This window comes from Juglans regia, chromosome 14, assembly GCF_001411555.2.
Source record: "Juglans regia cultivar Chandler chromosome 14, Walnut 2.0, whole genome shotgun sequence".
Classification (NCBI taxonomy): Eukaryota; Viridiplantae; Streptophyta; class Magnoliopsida; order Fagales; family Juglandaceae; genus Juglans; species Juglans regia.
The window spans coordinates 18,308,768-18,323,681 of NC_049914.1; the positions used below are offsets into that span (position 1 = coordinate 18,308,768).

General features: G+C 41.7%; 1 protein-coding gene and 1 non-coding gene across 3 annotated transcripts in view; one reads left to right on the top strand and one right to left on the bottom strand.

Annotated features, from left to right (window-relative positions):
* LOC109014007 overlaps positions 1-14,914 on the bottom strand; it is a 64,858-nt gene that overhangs the window by 2,095 nt on the left and 47,849 nt on the right. For both annotated transcript variants that reach the window (XM_018996305.2, XM_018996304.2), the window contains exon 13: positions 51-210. In XM_018996305.2, the coding sequence (XP_018851850.1) occupies positions 51-210 (160 nt within the window). The remainder of the gene's footprint in view (positions 1-50; positions 211-14,914) is intronic.
* On the top strand, positions 525-643 carry LOC118344610. The gene has a single exon (XR_004798390.1). It is a non-coding gene; the product is annotated as a 5S ribosomal RNA (ribosomal RNA).

Sequence of the window (14,914 nt, forward strand, 5' to 3'; positions counted from 1 at the left end):
TGCAGTTCATGTTGTGTGCACAATATTTTCAACAAAGATGTGAGAATCACCTGGGATATATTGATTCTAGAAAATGTACCCAACAAATCTTCTTGATCCATCCCAACACCACATATGCCTCCTGTAAGACAAGACCGGAAATCCAGTGCACACTGCAAAATGTTTTCAATTATGCTGGCTACATGCCGTGTTTCATCAGAGAGGAAACATCTGCAAAGATTATTCACATCGTTACATGACATTCAAGCACACTTCAATTGTCCAGGATCCAAACATAAAATAAAAATCAATGCAGTAGAAAGAAAAAATAAGATTCATTTGGTAACTAGTTATGAAGCAAAAACATAATTGTCAGATTGAGCAAAAGACTTCACCCATGCAGAAAGCACTGTTGAGCTAGATGTCCAACCTAGGGAGACATGTGGGCAAGAAATAAAGATAGTAGTGGCATGCAGATGTTTCATTAAACTTCAGCACCCTCAAGCTCAGCACATCCAAAATATCTTATTCTTAAATTACAAAGGGGGTGTGATCATACCAGCACAATCGCACCGGATCCCATTAGAACTCCGCAATTAAGCGTGTTTTGGCGAGAGTAGTACTAGGATGGGTGACCTCCTGGGAAGTCCTCATGTTGCACCCCTTGTTTTTAAAAAAATAAAAATAAAATACGAGAGAGAAGACAAGCCGCCACCATGCAACCACCCGAGACCGGCGAGTGACCCATCACCACCGACACAAACAAGGTCGACGGGCCTCGACGACCCCACTGAGGACCGTCCGGCCTAGGTCCTGGCACCAACGACCTGATTTTTTTTGCAAGTTCATTCTATGAGAAGACATCGACCACCTGCGAGTGACACCTCACCACCAGCCCAGACAAGGTCGACGGGCCCCGGCGAACTCGCTGAGGGCCGTCTGGCATAGGTCCTAGCGCCGGCGACCTGGTTTTTTCGCATGTTTTCTCTCTGATTCTCGGAGACAACGTCAACAACTAGCGAGTGACTTCTCACCACCGGCCCAGACAAGGTTGACGGGCTCCGGTGACTCTTGTGAGGGCCATTCGACGTCGGTCCCCCTCCAATCTGGTGTCTATTATATCCTTGAGATGACGACTAGGTTCTGATATGTTTTTCTGATTTTTTCCTGACTGTCATGCCTAGTATGGGTTATCCTATGAAGTTGGTCATAGAATCTAAATCCTTTACACTGGTGAAGGAGGGAAGCATGTTGGTCATTACTAAAAGGAGTTGAAGGGTGATTTCTAAGTTGGTTCTGGGTTCAACAACAGTACAGTGGCTGGCTAAGGCCATGGATGCGTGCACAAAGGATGAGAAACAGGATGTTTTCTCCACTATCCGGGAAGGTAGTCGCAGTTTCATGGCGCATCACTACTCGAATGCTTGAGGACGTTATATGGCGGTGGAGGAGTATGGTGGTGGTGGTAGGAGGAGTTTTATTTTCTTCCTGAGGAGGGGGGCAATGGCTGGAGAAGGATGGGGGAGGTGCTGTGTGATTTTTCCTTTGGGAGTGATGGCTTGGAAGGACAAAGAGGTGCTGCCGAACATGGCTCTGTTAGGGAGTCATGTCCAACTCAGTGGCAGAGGGGCTGTAGCAGACATGTAGGTGGCGTGGAAGAGAAGGAGAACTTGGAGGTGAATCATAAATCTTATGCGGCAGCTCTAAAGACGCATGCTTTGGGGGTTCAGAGTGAGGGGGGGTCTGCCAATCACGCTGCAGAACAAGCTTGTCGAGATGCACATTTCTTTAAAGGAGATGAAAATCCAACTTGTCGAGTTGAAGGCAGCGATAGCTTTCTTGTCTACGAAAATAAACCTGCTTTCAGTGGAGGCAACAGGATTGTAAGAAACAAGATAGGCCCGAATCCTTTAAACTCAGATAAAGGAAAATGGAAAATCGGATTCGGCCTTGTCCCTATAAGTTTATAACCAGATCCAAGAGAGTATGGTGGGTCAAAAGGAAATCTGGGTTATTTGAAACGGGGTCTACATCAGGCATCAGCGTAGAGACATCATTAATGGAATCGCTAATGGAATCGTCTCATGTAACACAAGATAGACCAATAGTCAGTATTACACCCTTGGTCCCTGAAGAAACTATGGCTCCCTCGTTAGAGTTGAAGGAAAATAGTGTACTGCCAATGTCTGAAGGAGATGTAGGATCCACTATCACCCCAGAGGTAAAGGAACTTGTTGTCACCTCAGAATCTCCAATGGGGACCCTGATACCATTGGAGAGAACCAATGGAGTTGCTGGAGAACTAATAGGTTTGGCATTGGTGCCTTGTGTAGAGGAATGTCTAGAGTCGGGAGTGCTATTGGATACTGCGTCTGGGGATAATGTTGCTCCCCTGGTCTCTCTTCCTCCAATAACGAATTGTATTCTGCCTAAAGTTAACAAGATTTAGCAGTTCGTAGGAATTTCACATGGACGATGTGAAGACCAATTTAAAGAATTAATCATTGCGATTGAGGCAAGTCACGCGCTTGAAACCAAATCAAGTTTCAAGAAAAGCAAGCAGTTACATCGTCTTTCTTGGGCAATCAACTACGATGCTAAGGGTGATAGCTCAACTAGAGGGAAGTCTAAAGGGAGGGCATTGTGAAGACGGGGGAAACAAGGGGTTGAAGTTGGGTTTTCGGGTAGAATTTTAGTTCTACGGGAAACAAGGGGTTGGGGTCGGGCTTGGTGTATTTTGGGTTGTTTTTCACGGGCTTTTTAGGTCATTAAGGGTTTCTACTATGGGCAATGTGTTTTCTTGTATCCATTCAGTGTACTTGGTTACTCCTTTTGATATATATAATATTTTTACTTATAAAAAAAAATTGCAAAGGACTTTGAGATATCCCATGCACAAAGGCGCGGGGGGGGAGGGTGGGTGCCAGGCTAGGCTTTGGCCTTGCCCGAGTTTCACCCGCCCGCTCGGCCCATATATATATTATATTAAAAATAAATAAATTTTATAATGAAACGATGTCGTTTCTTTTTAGGGTAAATTCTCCCCCTGGCGTCTCAAACCCTATTTCTTCTTTTATTTGTTCTTCTCTCTCATTTCCTCTGTTCTTCTTTCTGGATTTCTCCTTTCTCTCCTCTCTTCTCTCTCCTTTCTCTTATCCTCCCTATTCTCTTCTTATTCTCCTCCTGCTCTTCACCCAACTTCTCTATCCGTTGTCGTGGGTCACAACCAAGCTGCAATCTACAAAGGAAAGACCATGGCTTGGTTGTGGGTTTCTAAGACCAAAGACCGCGGTCGCTACTGTGGATCTGTAAGTTAAAGACCCATGGGGAGTCTTATGGCCCACGGCCGCAGCCATACCCGTGGGGTAGTGCACAGATCTGAAGATCTATTCGATTTGTGCAATTTTCCTGATGTATATGCTATTTTGTTGGATTTTTTTTGTAAAAAATGTGTTGTTTGATGGGGCGGCTAGACAGTGGTGGCGTCAATCCGCACGGTTGGCAAGCAGATGCGGACAATCACCCTGCCTAGGTGTGGACAGGGTGTTGGGGTTGATTTAGGAGACGTTTGGATTCAAAGCTCATCTCAACTCATCTCATTACTATTTATTACTATTCAGAAACTTTAACTCACAAATCTCACTACTATTCACAACTCATCTCACTTCTATTCACAATCCATCTCAACTCATCTTCGAATCCAAACGTCTCCTTAGTCACCCCGCCCAGGCAAGGATGGGGTGCGGGATGGGTGGCTAAGCCCGTATAGGGCTGGTAGCACCCCCAGGATTTTCTTTCTTAATGATGTGTTCAAAGCCAGTGTGGATGGCAACAAGTAGATTGGTGTTATTTAGCCTCTATAAGGGCTTCAAGGGAGCTTTGATCATGTGGGATAAAATGGCGGTGGAGAAACTTGTGGAGTGATTGAGGGAATATATGTGGGCTTGTTCCTTCAAGAATAGCAAAAATAGTTTGTGTTCCTTGGAATTTTGCAACTGTATATGGGCCCAATTTTGATTGCAAAAGAAGGTTTTTGTGGCAATTAGCTAGACTGAGTAGTCGTGGAAGATGTGTCCATGTATTTGCAACTTGGCTTGCTTCCCAAGTGAAAGCTCAAGTGAAGCTCATCCTTGTCCCAACTCCTACGATGTAGACATTTCCTATCTTTATTTTTGGTCAAGGTCTATGGAATATCTCCTTGATAAGTGGAACATTTATGCTGTCAACCAATCGAGACTCCCTCTTACTCTAGATCAATAGATTGCTTGTATAGCTGGAGTGAGAATCTCAGTTGCTAGATTTGAGTAAAGAGGCTGCCCCAACTTTGCTCAGGCCAATTCCACATAATGCTTGATGGTGGAGGTATTCATGATGATAAAAGATACTTCAAGTTCGAAAATACGTGGCCAAAGGCTGAAGGCTTTGTTGAAAGGGTTAGAAAGGACCCCTAGCTTTGTGGATAAGTCTCTTATAGAAGATCTGCAAGACTGCAAGCAATCAATAGTGTGTACGATGTGAGGGATTTGTGTTGAAAACAAATATGAGGAATGACCAAGTAAAAAATGATATGGAGCGGGCTACATTTCAGAGGTGTTGGAGGTAGAAATCAAGGGCTCTTTGGTTAACAGCAGGTGAGAAGTGCACAAAGTTTTCCATCAAGTGACTGGTTTGAATCCCAATAATCTATTGAGATGCTATGGGTTGATGAATCAATATCTAGTCTCAATCTCTATCAATAAATCTAAGATTCAAAGTAAAATTGTATAGTTCTATGAGGGACTGTTTTTTGAACAGCTTGCTTTGGAGGCTCAGCTTAATGGCCTAGCTTTTGATTCCACTGGGGAGGAGGCCTGGTGGCTTAAGGAGGTTCTTAAAGTTGTGTAAGCTTTAAATGGTGAAAAGGCACAGGACCCGGATGGTTCTCTTTGGATTTCTTTCAAGTATGTTCACATGTGATTAAAGGAGATATTATGCAGGTGCCAATCTTCATGCCAATTGTAAGTTTTAAAAGTCTTAACGCTATCTTTATTGCTCTCGTTGAAATGAAGGGTTGTGGAGGTTAAAGAATACATAGCTATTACTTTAGTGAGTAGGGTTTACAAGATCATCTCTAAAGTACTTGTCAGCAGGTCGCATATGGCATTTGAGAAAATCATCTCACAGCCCTAGAATGCATTTGCCGAAGGAAGGAAAATTTTAGACTCATGCTTATTACTAACGAGGGCATATATTGTAGCTTTTGATCCAAAGAACCAATGCTCAACAAGTAGACATTGTGAAGGCTTATGATCATCTCAAGTGGGAGTTCTTTTTATACTTGTTGAGAAGATGTGGTATTAGACAGGAATAGCGAAATTAGATTATTTCAATTGTATTTCTATGGTGCGCTTTCCCGTTTTGCTATATGGAACTTCTTAGGTTTCTTTAGCAGCTCCTGTGACTTGCAACATAGAGAGAGATCCTATCTCTCATTTGGAAGATGATTAGGTACTCCTGGAGTACGATGACATGGTACTCTTGACCTATCACAATATGCCACATAAGCAAAATTGCTAATGTAAGAATTAATTTTAAGTCTTTGGGGAGAGATGGTGTAATTGGGTTGAGTTTTGAATCTCTAAAGTTCGCTTCTCTATCTTGGTGAATGGTTCACTAGTGGGTTTCTTTGATTCCTCCCATGGTTTGAGACAGGGGGACCCACTCTCTCCACTACTATTTATATTCGTCATGGAAGCTCTCAACAAGATGATTGTGGGCCTTGTGGAAGGTGGTTTTCTCTATGGTTTCCTGGTGGGGAATGGTGATTATGGTTCTATTGATATTTCTCACTTGCTTTTTGCAAATGATAGTCTCATCTTTTGTGGAACAAATCTCAGGCATATCCAATCTTAGATGGCTCTACTTCTTTGTTTTAAAACTGTCTCGGGGTTGAGAGTTAATCTCTCAAAGTCTGAATTGGTGCTGGTGGGGGCTGTCCTTGAAGCGGTGAATCTAGCCTCTCTCTTGGGATGTAAGGTATCTTCTTTACCCCTGAAGTATCTTGGCTTACCATTGGGTGCATCCTTTAAATCAGAGAGGATTTAGAATGTTGTGGTTGAAATGGAGCGTAGATTGGCTTATTAGAAGAGGTTGTATTTGTCTAAAGGTGGTAGGCTCGCTTTGATTAAAAGTACTCTTTCTAACCTACCCACCTATTTCTTGTATTTGTTCCCGCCCCCCACAAACGTTGCCAACCGTATTGAGAAGTTACAACGTGACTTTTTGTGGAGTGGGTTGGGGGAAGTGTTCAAATTTCATCTGGTAAATTGGTCAATATGTTTGTATTCCAATTTTTTGGGGTGGATTGGAGATTAGTAACTTGAGGAAGTTCAACCAAGCTTTATTGGGTAAATGGTTGAGGCGGTACCAACACAAAAGGGGGGCCCTATGAAAGTCTATTATAGATTCAAAGTTTGGGCAGGCTTGGCGACGATGGTGCTCAAATTAGGGTGTCTGTACTTCAGGAGTACCTAATAATGGGAGTACCACGTGTTTGTACTTCGAGAGTACCTAATAATTACTCATCTCCTTTGCTTTTTGTGGTTGTTAAAGCGACGCTCAGCAGACTGTTATCTGCATTGGTGATTTTTTCTATTAGGATCTTCTATAGGCCTAGGAACTCTAGTGTCATACTCATCAGATCTCTTTTATGGAAACACTTTTCCTTGTTTGTTTGTTCAGGTTGGTAATGTTACAAACGTGGATAGTTTGGCTGATATTTTGGTGTGCAAGGCGTCCTATTTACCAATGAAGTACCTTGGCATCCTTTAAGGGGTCACTTTCAGGCCAAGACAACTTTGGATGGTGTTATGGAGAAGATTTAGCATTCGTTGATTGCTAGAAGATGAGTATAAATCCAATGATGGAATGATCACTTTGATCAAGAACAATTCCTTCTTTGTCTATGGATGGCATGTCACCCTTTTAGCTTCCTTCTAGTATGGTAACCGCCTAGAGAAGTTGGAACAAGACTTCCTTCGGAGAGGGTTAGGCGAAGAGATTCAATTTCATCTAGTAAGATGGGCCAATATATGTTCTTTAATCTCTTAGAGTGGATTGGGAGTTTGGAACCGACTCTAAACAGCCAATATATGTTCTTTGATGGAATGATCATCACTTTGATCAAGAACACTTTCTTATTTATCTATGGATGACATGTCTCTTTTTTAGCTTCCTTCTAGTGTGGCTAACCACCGAAGTTGGAACAAGACTTCCTTCGGAGAGGGTTAGGTGAAGAGGTTAAATTTCGTCTAAAGATGGGCCAATATATGTTCTTTGATCTCTTAGGGTGGGTTGGGAGCTTGGTACCAACTCTTGTTTAGTCATGCACTCTTGGGAAAAAGACTTGGGCACTATCAAGATCAGACACACCTTGTGGAGAGCTGTAGTAGATAAATAAATACAGATGTTTGAGGGGTGGGTGGTGTTCTAGAGAGGTAAAAGGGCCTTGGGGTCAGAATTATGGAAAAACAAAAGAAAGGTTGGTAAAAATTGTCCAAGTATTCTAAATATGGCATTGGGGAAGTGATGTAGGATGGAAATTTAGAAAACACTAGAAGAGGAAGAAATAGCGGAAGAGAAGAAGCCAGAAAATTAATAGAAGAAGAAGAAGACAAAGAAAAGATGGAAGACGGCGGCAGCCTCAATTGATTAATCTCCAAAACTGAACTCTGATAAGCATTTAAATAGGAAAAATAACACAAACCCTAAATAAACCTTAGAAAGTCTATGGGCTAAGCCCAAGCCCATTAATATAAACCCAAATAAAACATAAGTAAAATGACCAAAATAACAATAATAAAAGATGTCCTCATCAACACTCCCGGGGTGGGAAAAACTCAACTCCGTTGAGTTAATAAAACCAATAAGGTTGCAATCAATCACCCAACCATAAGCTAAGTGGTTAAGCAAGCTTCTTCCGACGCCCATAAACTTGTGTGAGTGGAGGCTTGAATCTGGTTTCCCCGAAACGGGTGGATGGTGACCCGGGCAAAGGAAAATCTTGCTGACTCTGATAAAACTCCAATATATCTGGATCAAGCTGATGAAGTGTCTCTCTAGGAATCCAATACAGTCGGAATTAGGTCGATCTACCCAACGAACAAGGAAACGTTGAACCTCTCCATCATTGGCCAACACAATCTGGTCATCTAAAATAGCATCAATTTTATCTTTGTGTGCTATGATAGATGGTATTGGAGTAGGAGTGACAGAAAGGTCACGGTCAAGGTCCACAGATGGAGGTAGAAGAGGATCATTGGAGGGATTGAAATGACCTTTGTAAGCAACTAAGTCCTCAACATTGAAGTAGGGTGGCAACTAAAATGTGATAGAAGATCAATGCCATAGGTATTTGGACCAACACGCTTTAAAATTTCAAAAGGACAAGCACTACATGCCTGCAATTTGGAAGCGGATCCAGGTGGACGCTATTCCGGTCTAATTTGGATCATAACATAATCCCCAATCTTAAATCATGTCGTTTATGCAAATCAGCTCGAAGTTTATATGATGCATAACTGGTCTCAAGTTATTTATTGATCTCAATATGCAAGTCATGAAGATGTTGAACAAATGCCTCAACTGACACAAACACATTAGCATGTGGAGACATGGGAATAAGGTCTACAGGCTTCCTAGGCTTATAGCCATGAACAACTTCAGAGGGACTCATACTTATAGACCGATTCACAGAACTGTTATATGCAATCTGAGCTATAGGGAGGATCAAATCCCAATTCCTAAGATTTTCCTGTACCAGACATCTTAATAAGTTGCCAAGACTATGGTTAACAATTTCAGTTTGACCATCCGTCTGAGGGTGGTGAGCAATGTAGAATTTCAATTTAGTGCCAATCATATGCCATAGGATTCTCCAAAAATGACTAGTGAAACAAGCATTCCTATCTGAAACAATAGTCTTAGGAAGACCATACAACTTGACAATCTCATTAAAGTACAACCTAGCGACCTTTGATGCATTTGAAGTTTTGCTACAAGGGATAAAGTGAGCCATTTTCGAGAAACGGTCCAATACAACAAAAATAGAATCATGCTTCTTTGGAATGCGTGGAAGTCCCAACACAAAATCCATACTGACGTCTTGCCATGGACAACTAGGGACGGGAAGGGGTGTGTAGAGACTAATATTTTGTCGCTTTTGTGGCCAATTGACAGGTGTTATAGGTGCTAACTATCTTAGCCACATCTTTCTTCAAGCTAGACCAATAGAATTGACATTCAATCTCTTCTATGGTCTTATCACGTCCAAAATGTCCGGCCAAACCTCCGGCATGAATTTCCCAAACTATAAAGTCCCGAGCTAAAGTCCGAGGGATGCACAACTTATTGGTTCTAAAAAGATAACCAACTTCCAGTCGGAAACCATCAATGGTATCCGACTGCCCACTTTGCAAAGAGAGAAAAATATCCCTAAAATCAGGACAAGACTCATACTCTTCCTCAAGTCTTTCAAAACCTATGACCTTGACATTCATGATAGACAAAAGGGAGATGCGGCGGCTCAAGGCATTAGCTGCTTGGTTCTCAACACCTTTCCTATGCTTCAAAACAAAAGAATAAGCCTGCAAATATTCAACCCAACGGCCATGCCTAGAATTCAATATTTTCTAGTAGTTAAGGTAGCAGAGGGTCTCATGGTCCAAATAAAGAACAAACTCCTAGTGCAACAAATAATGGTGCCAATAGCGCAAAGCCTACACAACTGCATACAGTTCTTTATCATAAGTAGAGTACCATTGTTTGGTATCATTTAACTTCTCACTAAAATAAGCAACATGGTGGCGTTCCTGGCTAATGACTCCACCTATTTCTACCCCTGAGACGTTACACTCGACCTCAAAAACTTTGGAAAAGTCAAGAAGCCGCATGACAAGAGCTTCCGTCATTCGCTTCTTGACTAACTTAAAAGCCTTAGCCACTTCCGGTGTCCAACAAAACTCTCCTCTCTTCTGCACTCTGTGATTGGAGCCATAATTGTGCTAAACCCCTTAATGGAGCGACGATGAAAGGTAACTAGGCCATAAAAACTCCAGACATCATGTATAGTCTTGGGCTCTGGCCAACCAACAATGGCCTAAATCTTTGTGGAGTCAGCAGATACTCCTGTAGAGGATACAATGAATCCTAGGAAGACAACTCGATCGGTGAAGAAAGAACATTTCTTCACATTAGCATACAGACTTGTTTCACAAAGGGTAGAACAAACCTGTGTGAGATGATCTAGATGTTGTTACCTAGTTTTACTGTAAACAAGAATATCATCAAAGGAGAGGACAATGAACTTACCCATGAAAGGCTGAAGAGCTTGTGTCATCACTCTCATAAAAGTACTCAGGACATTGGTTAGTCCAAAAGGCATGACCAACCACTCATAAAGACCATCCTTCGTCTTGAAGGCAGTTTTCCACTCATCACCTGGGCGAATTAATGATACTTCATTGTGATCCTATTAATGACACGACTATCAATGCTTATCCTCCAAGAGCCATCTTTCTTAGGAGTCAAAAGGGTAGGAACTGCACAAGGGCTCAAACTCTCATGGATAAATCCTTTGTGAAGGAGTTCATCCACTTGCCTATGGAGCTCAGCATGTTCAGTGAGATTCATCCTATAATGAGGCAAGTTTGGAAGAGATGCTCTTGGGACAAGATCTATGACATGTTGAATATTCCGTAAAGGTGGTAAGTGGTCAGGGAGGTCTTTAAGGAAGACATCCCGAAACTTCTAAAGAAATGACTCGGCCTCAGCAGGGGCCACTATTGGAGATTCTGACAGAACATCCATAACAACCACAACAAACACAACAGAATCACCCATGAGTGTATGTTCAAACTCCGGAGGGTTAATGATATTTAACCCTTTCCGTTCCACAATTTTCTTTACTTGCTGTGAGCCAACAGGTGTTGGAGGTAAAGGATTAAGACGAATCTTCTTTCCATTAAACACAAAGGAACATGAATTGGATCGACCACGAATGGTCACATCCAAATCGAACAACCAAGGCCTACCAAGAATGACATGACCAACATCCATAGGAATGACGTCACACCATATACGATCCTTATACTCTAGAAACTGGATGGGCACCAAACAACGCTCTTTTACAGCTATGGAAGAAGTATCAACGCAAGAGACACTATACGGCTGAGGTGAGGAATTGGCTTCAACCCAAGACTTGACACAGTAGCCACAGAAACCGCGTTAATGCAACTACCACTATCCACAATGATTTTACAACCTTTATCATTGATTTTGATATAAGTATGAAAAATGGCATGGCGATGCCAATCATCAGCATCTTTGGGCTGGGTAAAGGTATAACGAAAACACTTAATCGGGGTGTCGAGAACAAGGGGCATAGAACCTAGATCCACTGGAAGGGTCCAGATACAACCTAAGAAGGTATCCTGATCATCACCCAAATCACCAAACTCTTCAAGCTTAGGTTCATAGACTTGAACCTCTAACGGCTCATCAAGAACACCCTCATGTTCCTCAATGACCAAGGCTCGACTAGGACAATTGGAGGAAATGTGGCCAAAACCCTTACAGTTGAAGCATTGCAAGCGGGAGAAAGTCCTAGGAATTTCAGGACCTTTACCCTTATTTTCCCGTACGGGAGGAACATCAGATGGGGGAGGCCCTAGGAGAGACTTATGGGGAAAAGTGGATGCTGGGGTGATGAACGGGCGGTTGTCTCCATGCTTTCCATACAGAGTCCTGGTAACCGACTCATAGTCTCGAACTAAAGAATAAGCGTGGTCAAGAGTAGTGACACCTCGATGGACAAGATCGTGCCTAAGATCATCTTTTAGGCCTTGTCTAAACCTACTCAAAGTCATGGTCTCATCCTCAACTACATGACATCTCAATTCATTTAGAATTCATCAAGTTGAGTGACATACTCAGTCACTGGCCGATTGTCCTGTGTAAGGGCATTCCATTGGTCCAACGAATTACCCCTATAAGATTGGGGTAAGTACTTCTCTTGAAGGCAACATTTCATTTCATTTCATCCCAACTCCCAACAGGAAGCGTATGGTGCCTCTCAAGAAGATCTTCTACACTTTCTTGGGCAGTGTCAGTTAATTTCAAGCTGGCGAATTGAACTCTCCGATCCTCAGGAACCCCATACCAAATAAAGAAACGATCCATATCCTTAATCCATGAAGTAAAAACTTGAGGATCTAAGCAACCATCAAAAGTAGGGGCATCTAACTTGATGTTTCTAAATAAGTGCTCTTCATGATGAGTAGGAGACTGAGTACCTTGACGGTAATAGTCTCGTCCTCGCTCACGACAATAATCCCTATCCCCACGATCACGTCTAAAGTGTTGTCAACCACCTCGTCGACGACGATGATCTCCATTATGGGACGCTTCAGAGTTGTTAGATGAATGAGGGGGATCCTCAAAATTGTTCAACCTAGCAGCTAGGTCCCTGTTCTCCTCACGAGTAGCAGCCATCTCAGTTTGGACAGCCGCTAATTGAGTCTGTAAATGCTGCTGTTTAGTGGCTAGTTGAGCTAATTGTCAGGTGAGGGCATCAAATTGGGAAGGGTCCATGGTAAAGGTACTAGAACTAGGGGTGACAAGACGACCACTACACAATTGCATGCAATGCAACATCCGCTAAATGAAGTACAATGGAGATATCAATGAACAATAAATGCAAGCAATGAAAATATCAACCTAAGCAATTTTTTTTTTTTTTTGGGATTAAGTAAATCGAAATACGGCAAGCAACTAATGTTGATATTTAAAATAACAAAGCAAAGACCAAATACCAATCAAGAAAATCCCATCACGTATGATTGATTTTTTTTTCTTTTTTTGGAAAAATAATGAAAAGACGAAAAGCAAAGGTACAGACTATGAAAATGATAAAATGAACTTATCAAAAAAAAAAAAAAATGATAAAATGAGAATACAAAATCCAAGGATTAAATAAATTGAGTCGTAGAAATGTGGGGTAAAATTAACCACGGAGACTAAATCAGCAAAAAGGATCCAATCAAGTGGATTTGGAAAAATTACTACGAGTAAGAGCAGCACATACAAAACAATTGATACAATTTTAAAATAAACCTATAGTATAAAACCAAAGAGAAATAGGAAACAGTGACTCCCTTTGGTCGTTGAAAAGAAACGCTTCTGATGGTGCACCCGAAGTTACAGTTCCTTTTCTTTTATTTTTTCTCTCTTTTTTTTTTTTTCCTGATTGTGTTTCCGGCACTGGGTATTTCGGCACCTCCCAAATCATAGCAAGGTCTCTTCTCAAACACTGGGTATTTCGGCACCTCTCAAATCATTTACGGCGCTTCTCAAGGTCTCAAATCACAGCAAATCTTTGGGTATTTTGGAAGAGTATTTCAGCAATAAAGGTGCAGAGAGACAAACAGATGGAGAGAGGTAAGAGAGAGAGGAGGTGGAAGGAGACGAGGGAGACGACAAGACGGGTGGCCGAATAAAATGTTTATGTCGACGGAAGGGACAAAAATGTGAGAGATCGAGGGAGAAGAAACACATACTTCAGGGGGAGGGGTTGTTGCCCAGAGGTGTTGGCGGTTTCTGGTAATTTTCGGCAGTCTAACTTGGTGGTTTTCGGCAAGGTATGAGAAGAAGATGAAGCGATTTTCAGCACTGGGTGTTTTCTCGGCGTGGTCTGGTCTGGGTTTGGAGGAAGAAGATGAAACGGGTTGGGATTGAAGGGAGTTCTTCGGTGGAGATGGATTTCGTGGATTGCAGAAGATGACGAGCAAAAAAAAATAGGGACCGAAATTAATCTATTGTTTGAGAAAACAATAGAACCGGCTCTTGATACCAAATATGATGTAGGATGGAAATTTAGAAAACACTGGAAGAGGAAGAAGTAGCAGAAGAGAAGAAAGAAGCCGGAAAATTAATAGAAGAAGAAGACAGAGAAAAGATGGAAGACGGCGGCAGCCTCAATTGATTAATCTCCAAAACTGAACTCTGATGTTCCATTACAAGCATATAAATAGGAAAAATAACATAAACACTAAATAAACCTTAGAAAGTCTGTGGGCTAAAGCCCAAGCCCATTAATACAAACCCAAATAAAGCATAAGTAAAATGACCAAAATAACAATAATAAAAGATGTCCTCATCAGGAAGGATTCAAGATTTAATTCTAGTTGGATAGGTGGTGTGGAGATAGGACTCCATCAAAGCTTTTCCTAGATGTCTATAGTATTGTTTGTGCAAAGGATGCTTCTGTGGCAAAACATTTGGAGATATTTAACGATTGGATGTTATTTAATCAATTGTACTCAACTAGTTTGAGATGAGAGGCAAAAATAAGCTTTTTTGTCCTGCTACGAGAGGGACGTTTACTATTCATTATTTCTATAATGTCCTTGTTCCCCATCATGACAACCCTTTTACTTGGAAATTTTGGTGACCATAATCCCTTGGACTTTGGAGAACTGTGTTTATAGCCTGGACAACCTCTATAGGGAAGACTATCATCATGGATAATCTAAGGAAAAGACATTTTGATTGATTGATACTCCATGTGTAAAGCAGTGAAGAATCCATTAATCATCTTCTACTCCATAGTGAGAATGCCAGTGCTTTGTGGAGTGACTTCTTCAGCCAGATTGCTTTGCCCTTGGCCATGCCCAGAAGAATAGTGAACCCCATTTTTACCCTCAAAAAGGGTTTGATGGCAGCTTACAAATTGCAGCAATGTGGAAGATGGTTCTTACTTACCTAATGTAGTGTATTTGAACATATGAAGATTCTTGAGAAGAGTGAATCAGGTTGGATAGAAATTTAACGGACAATCTTATAACTGGTAGGAGAATATGACTTGGGTGCCAATGAGACAATCTACAAAGATGAAGCACTT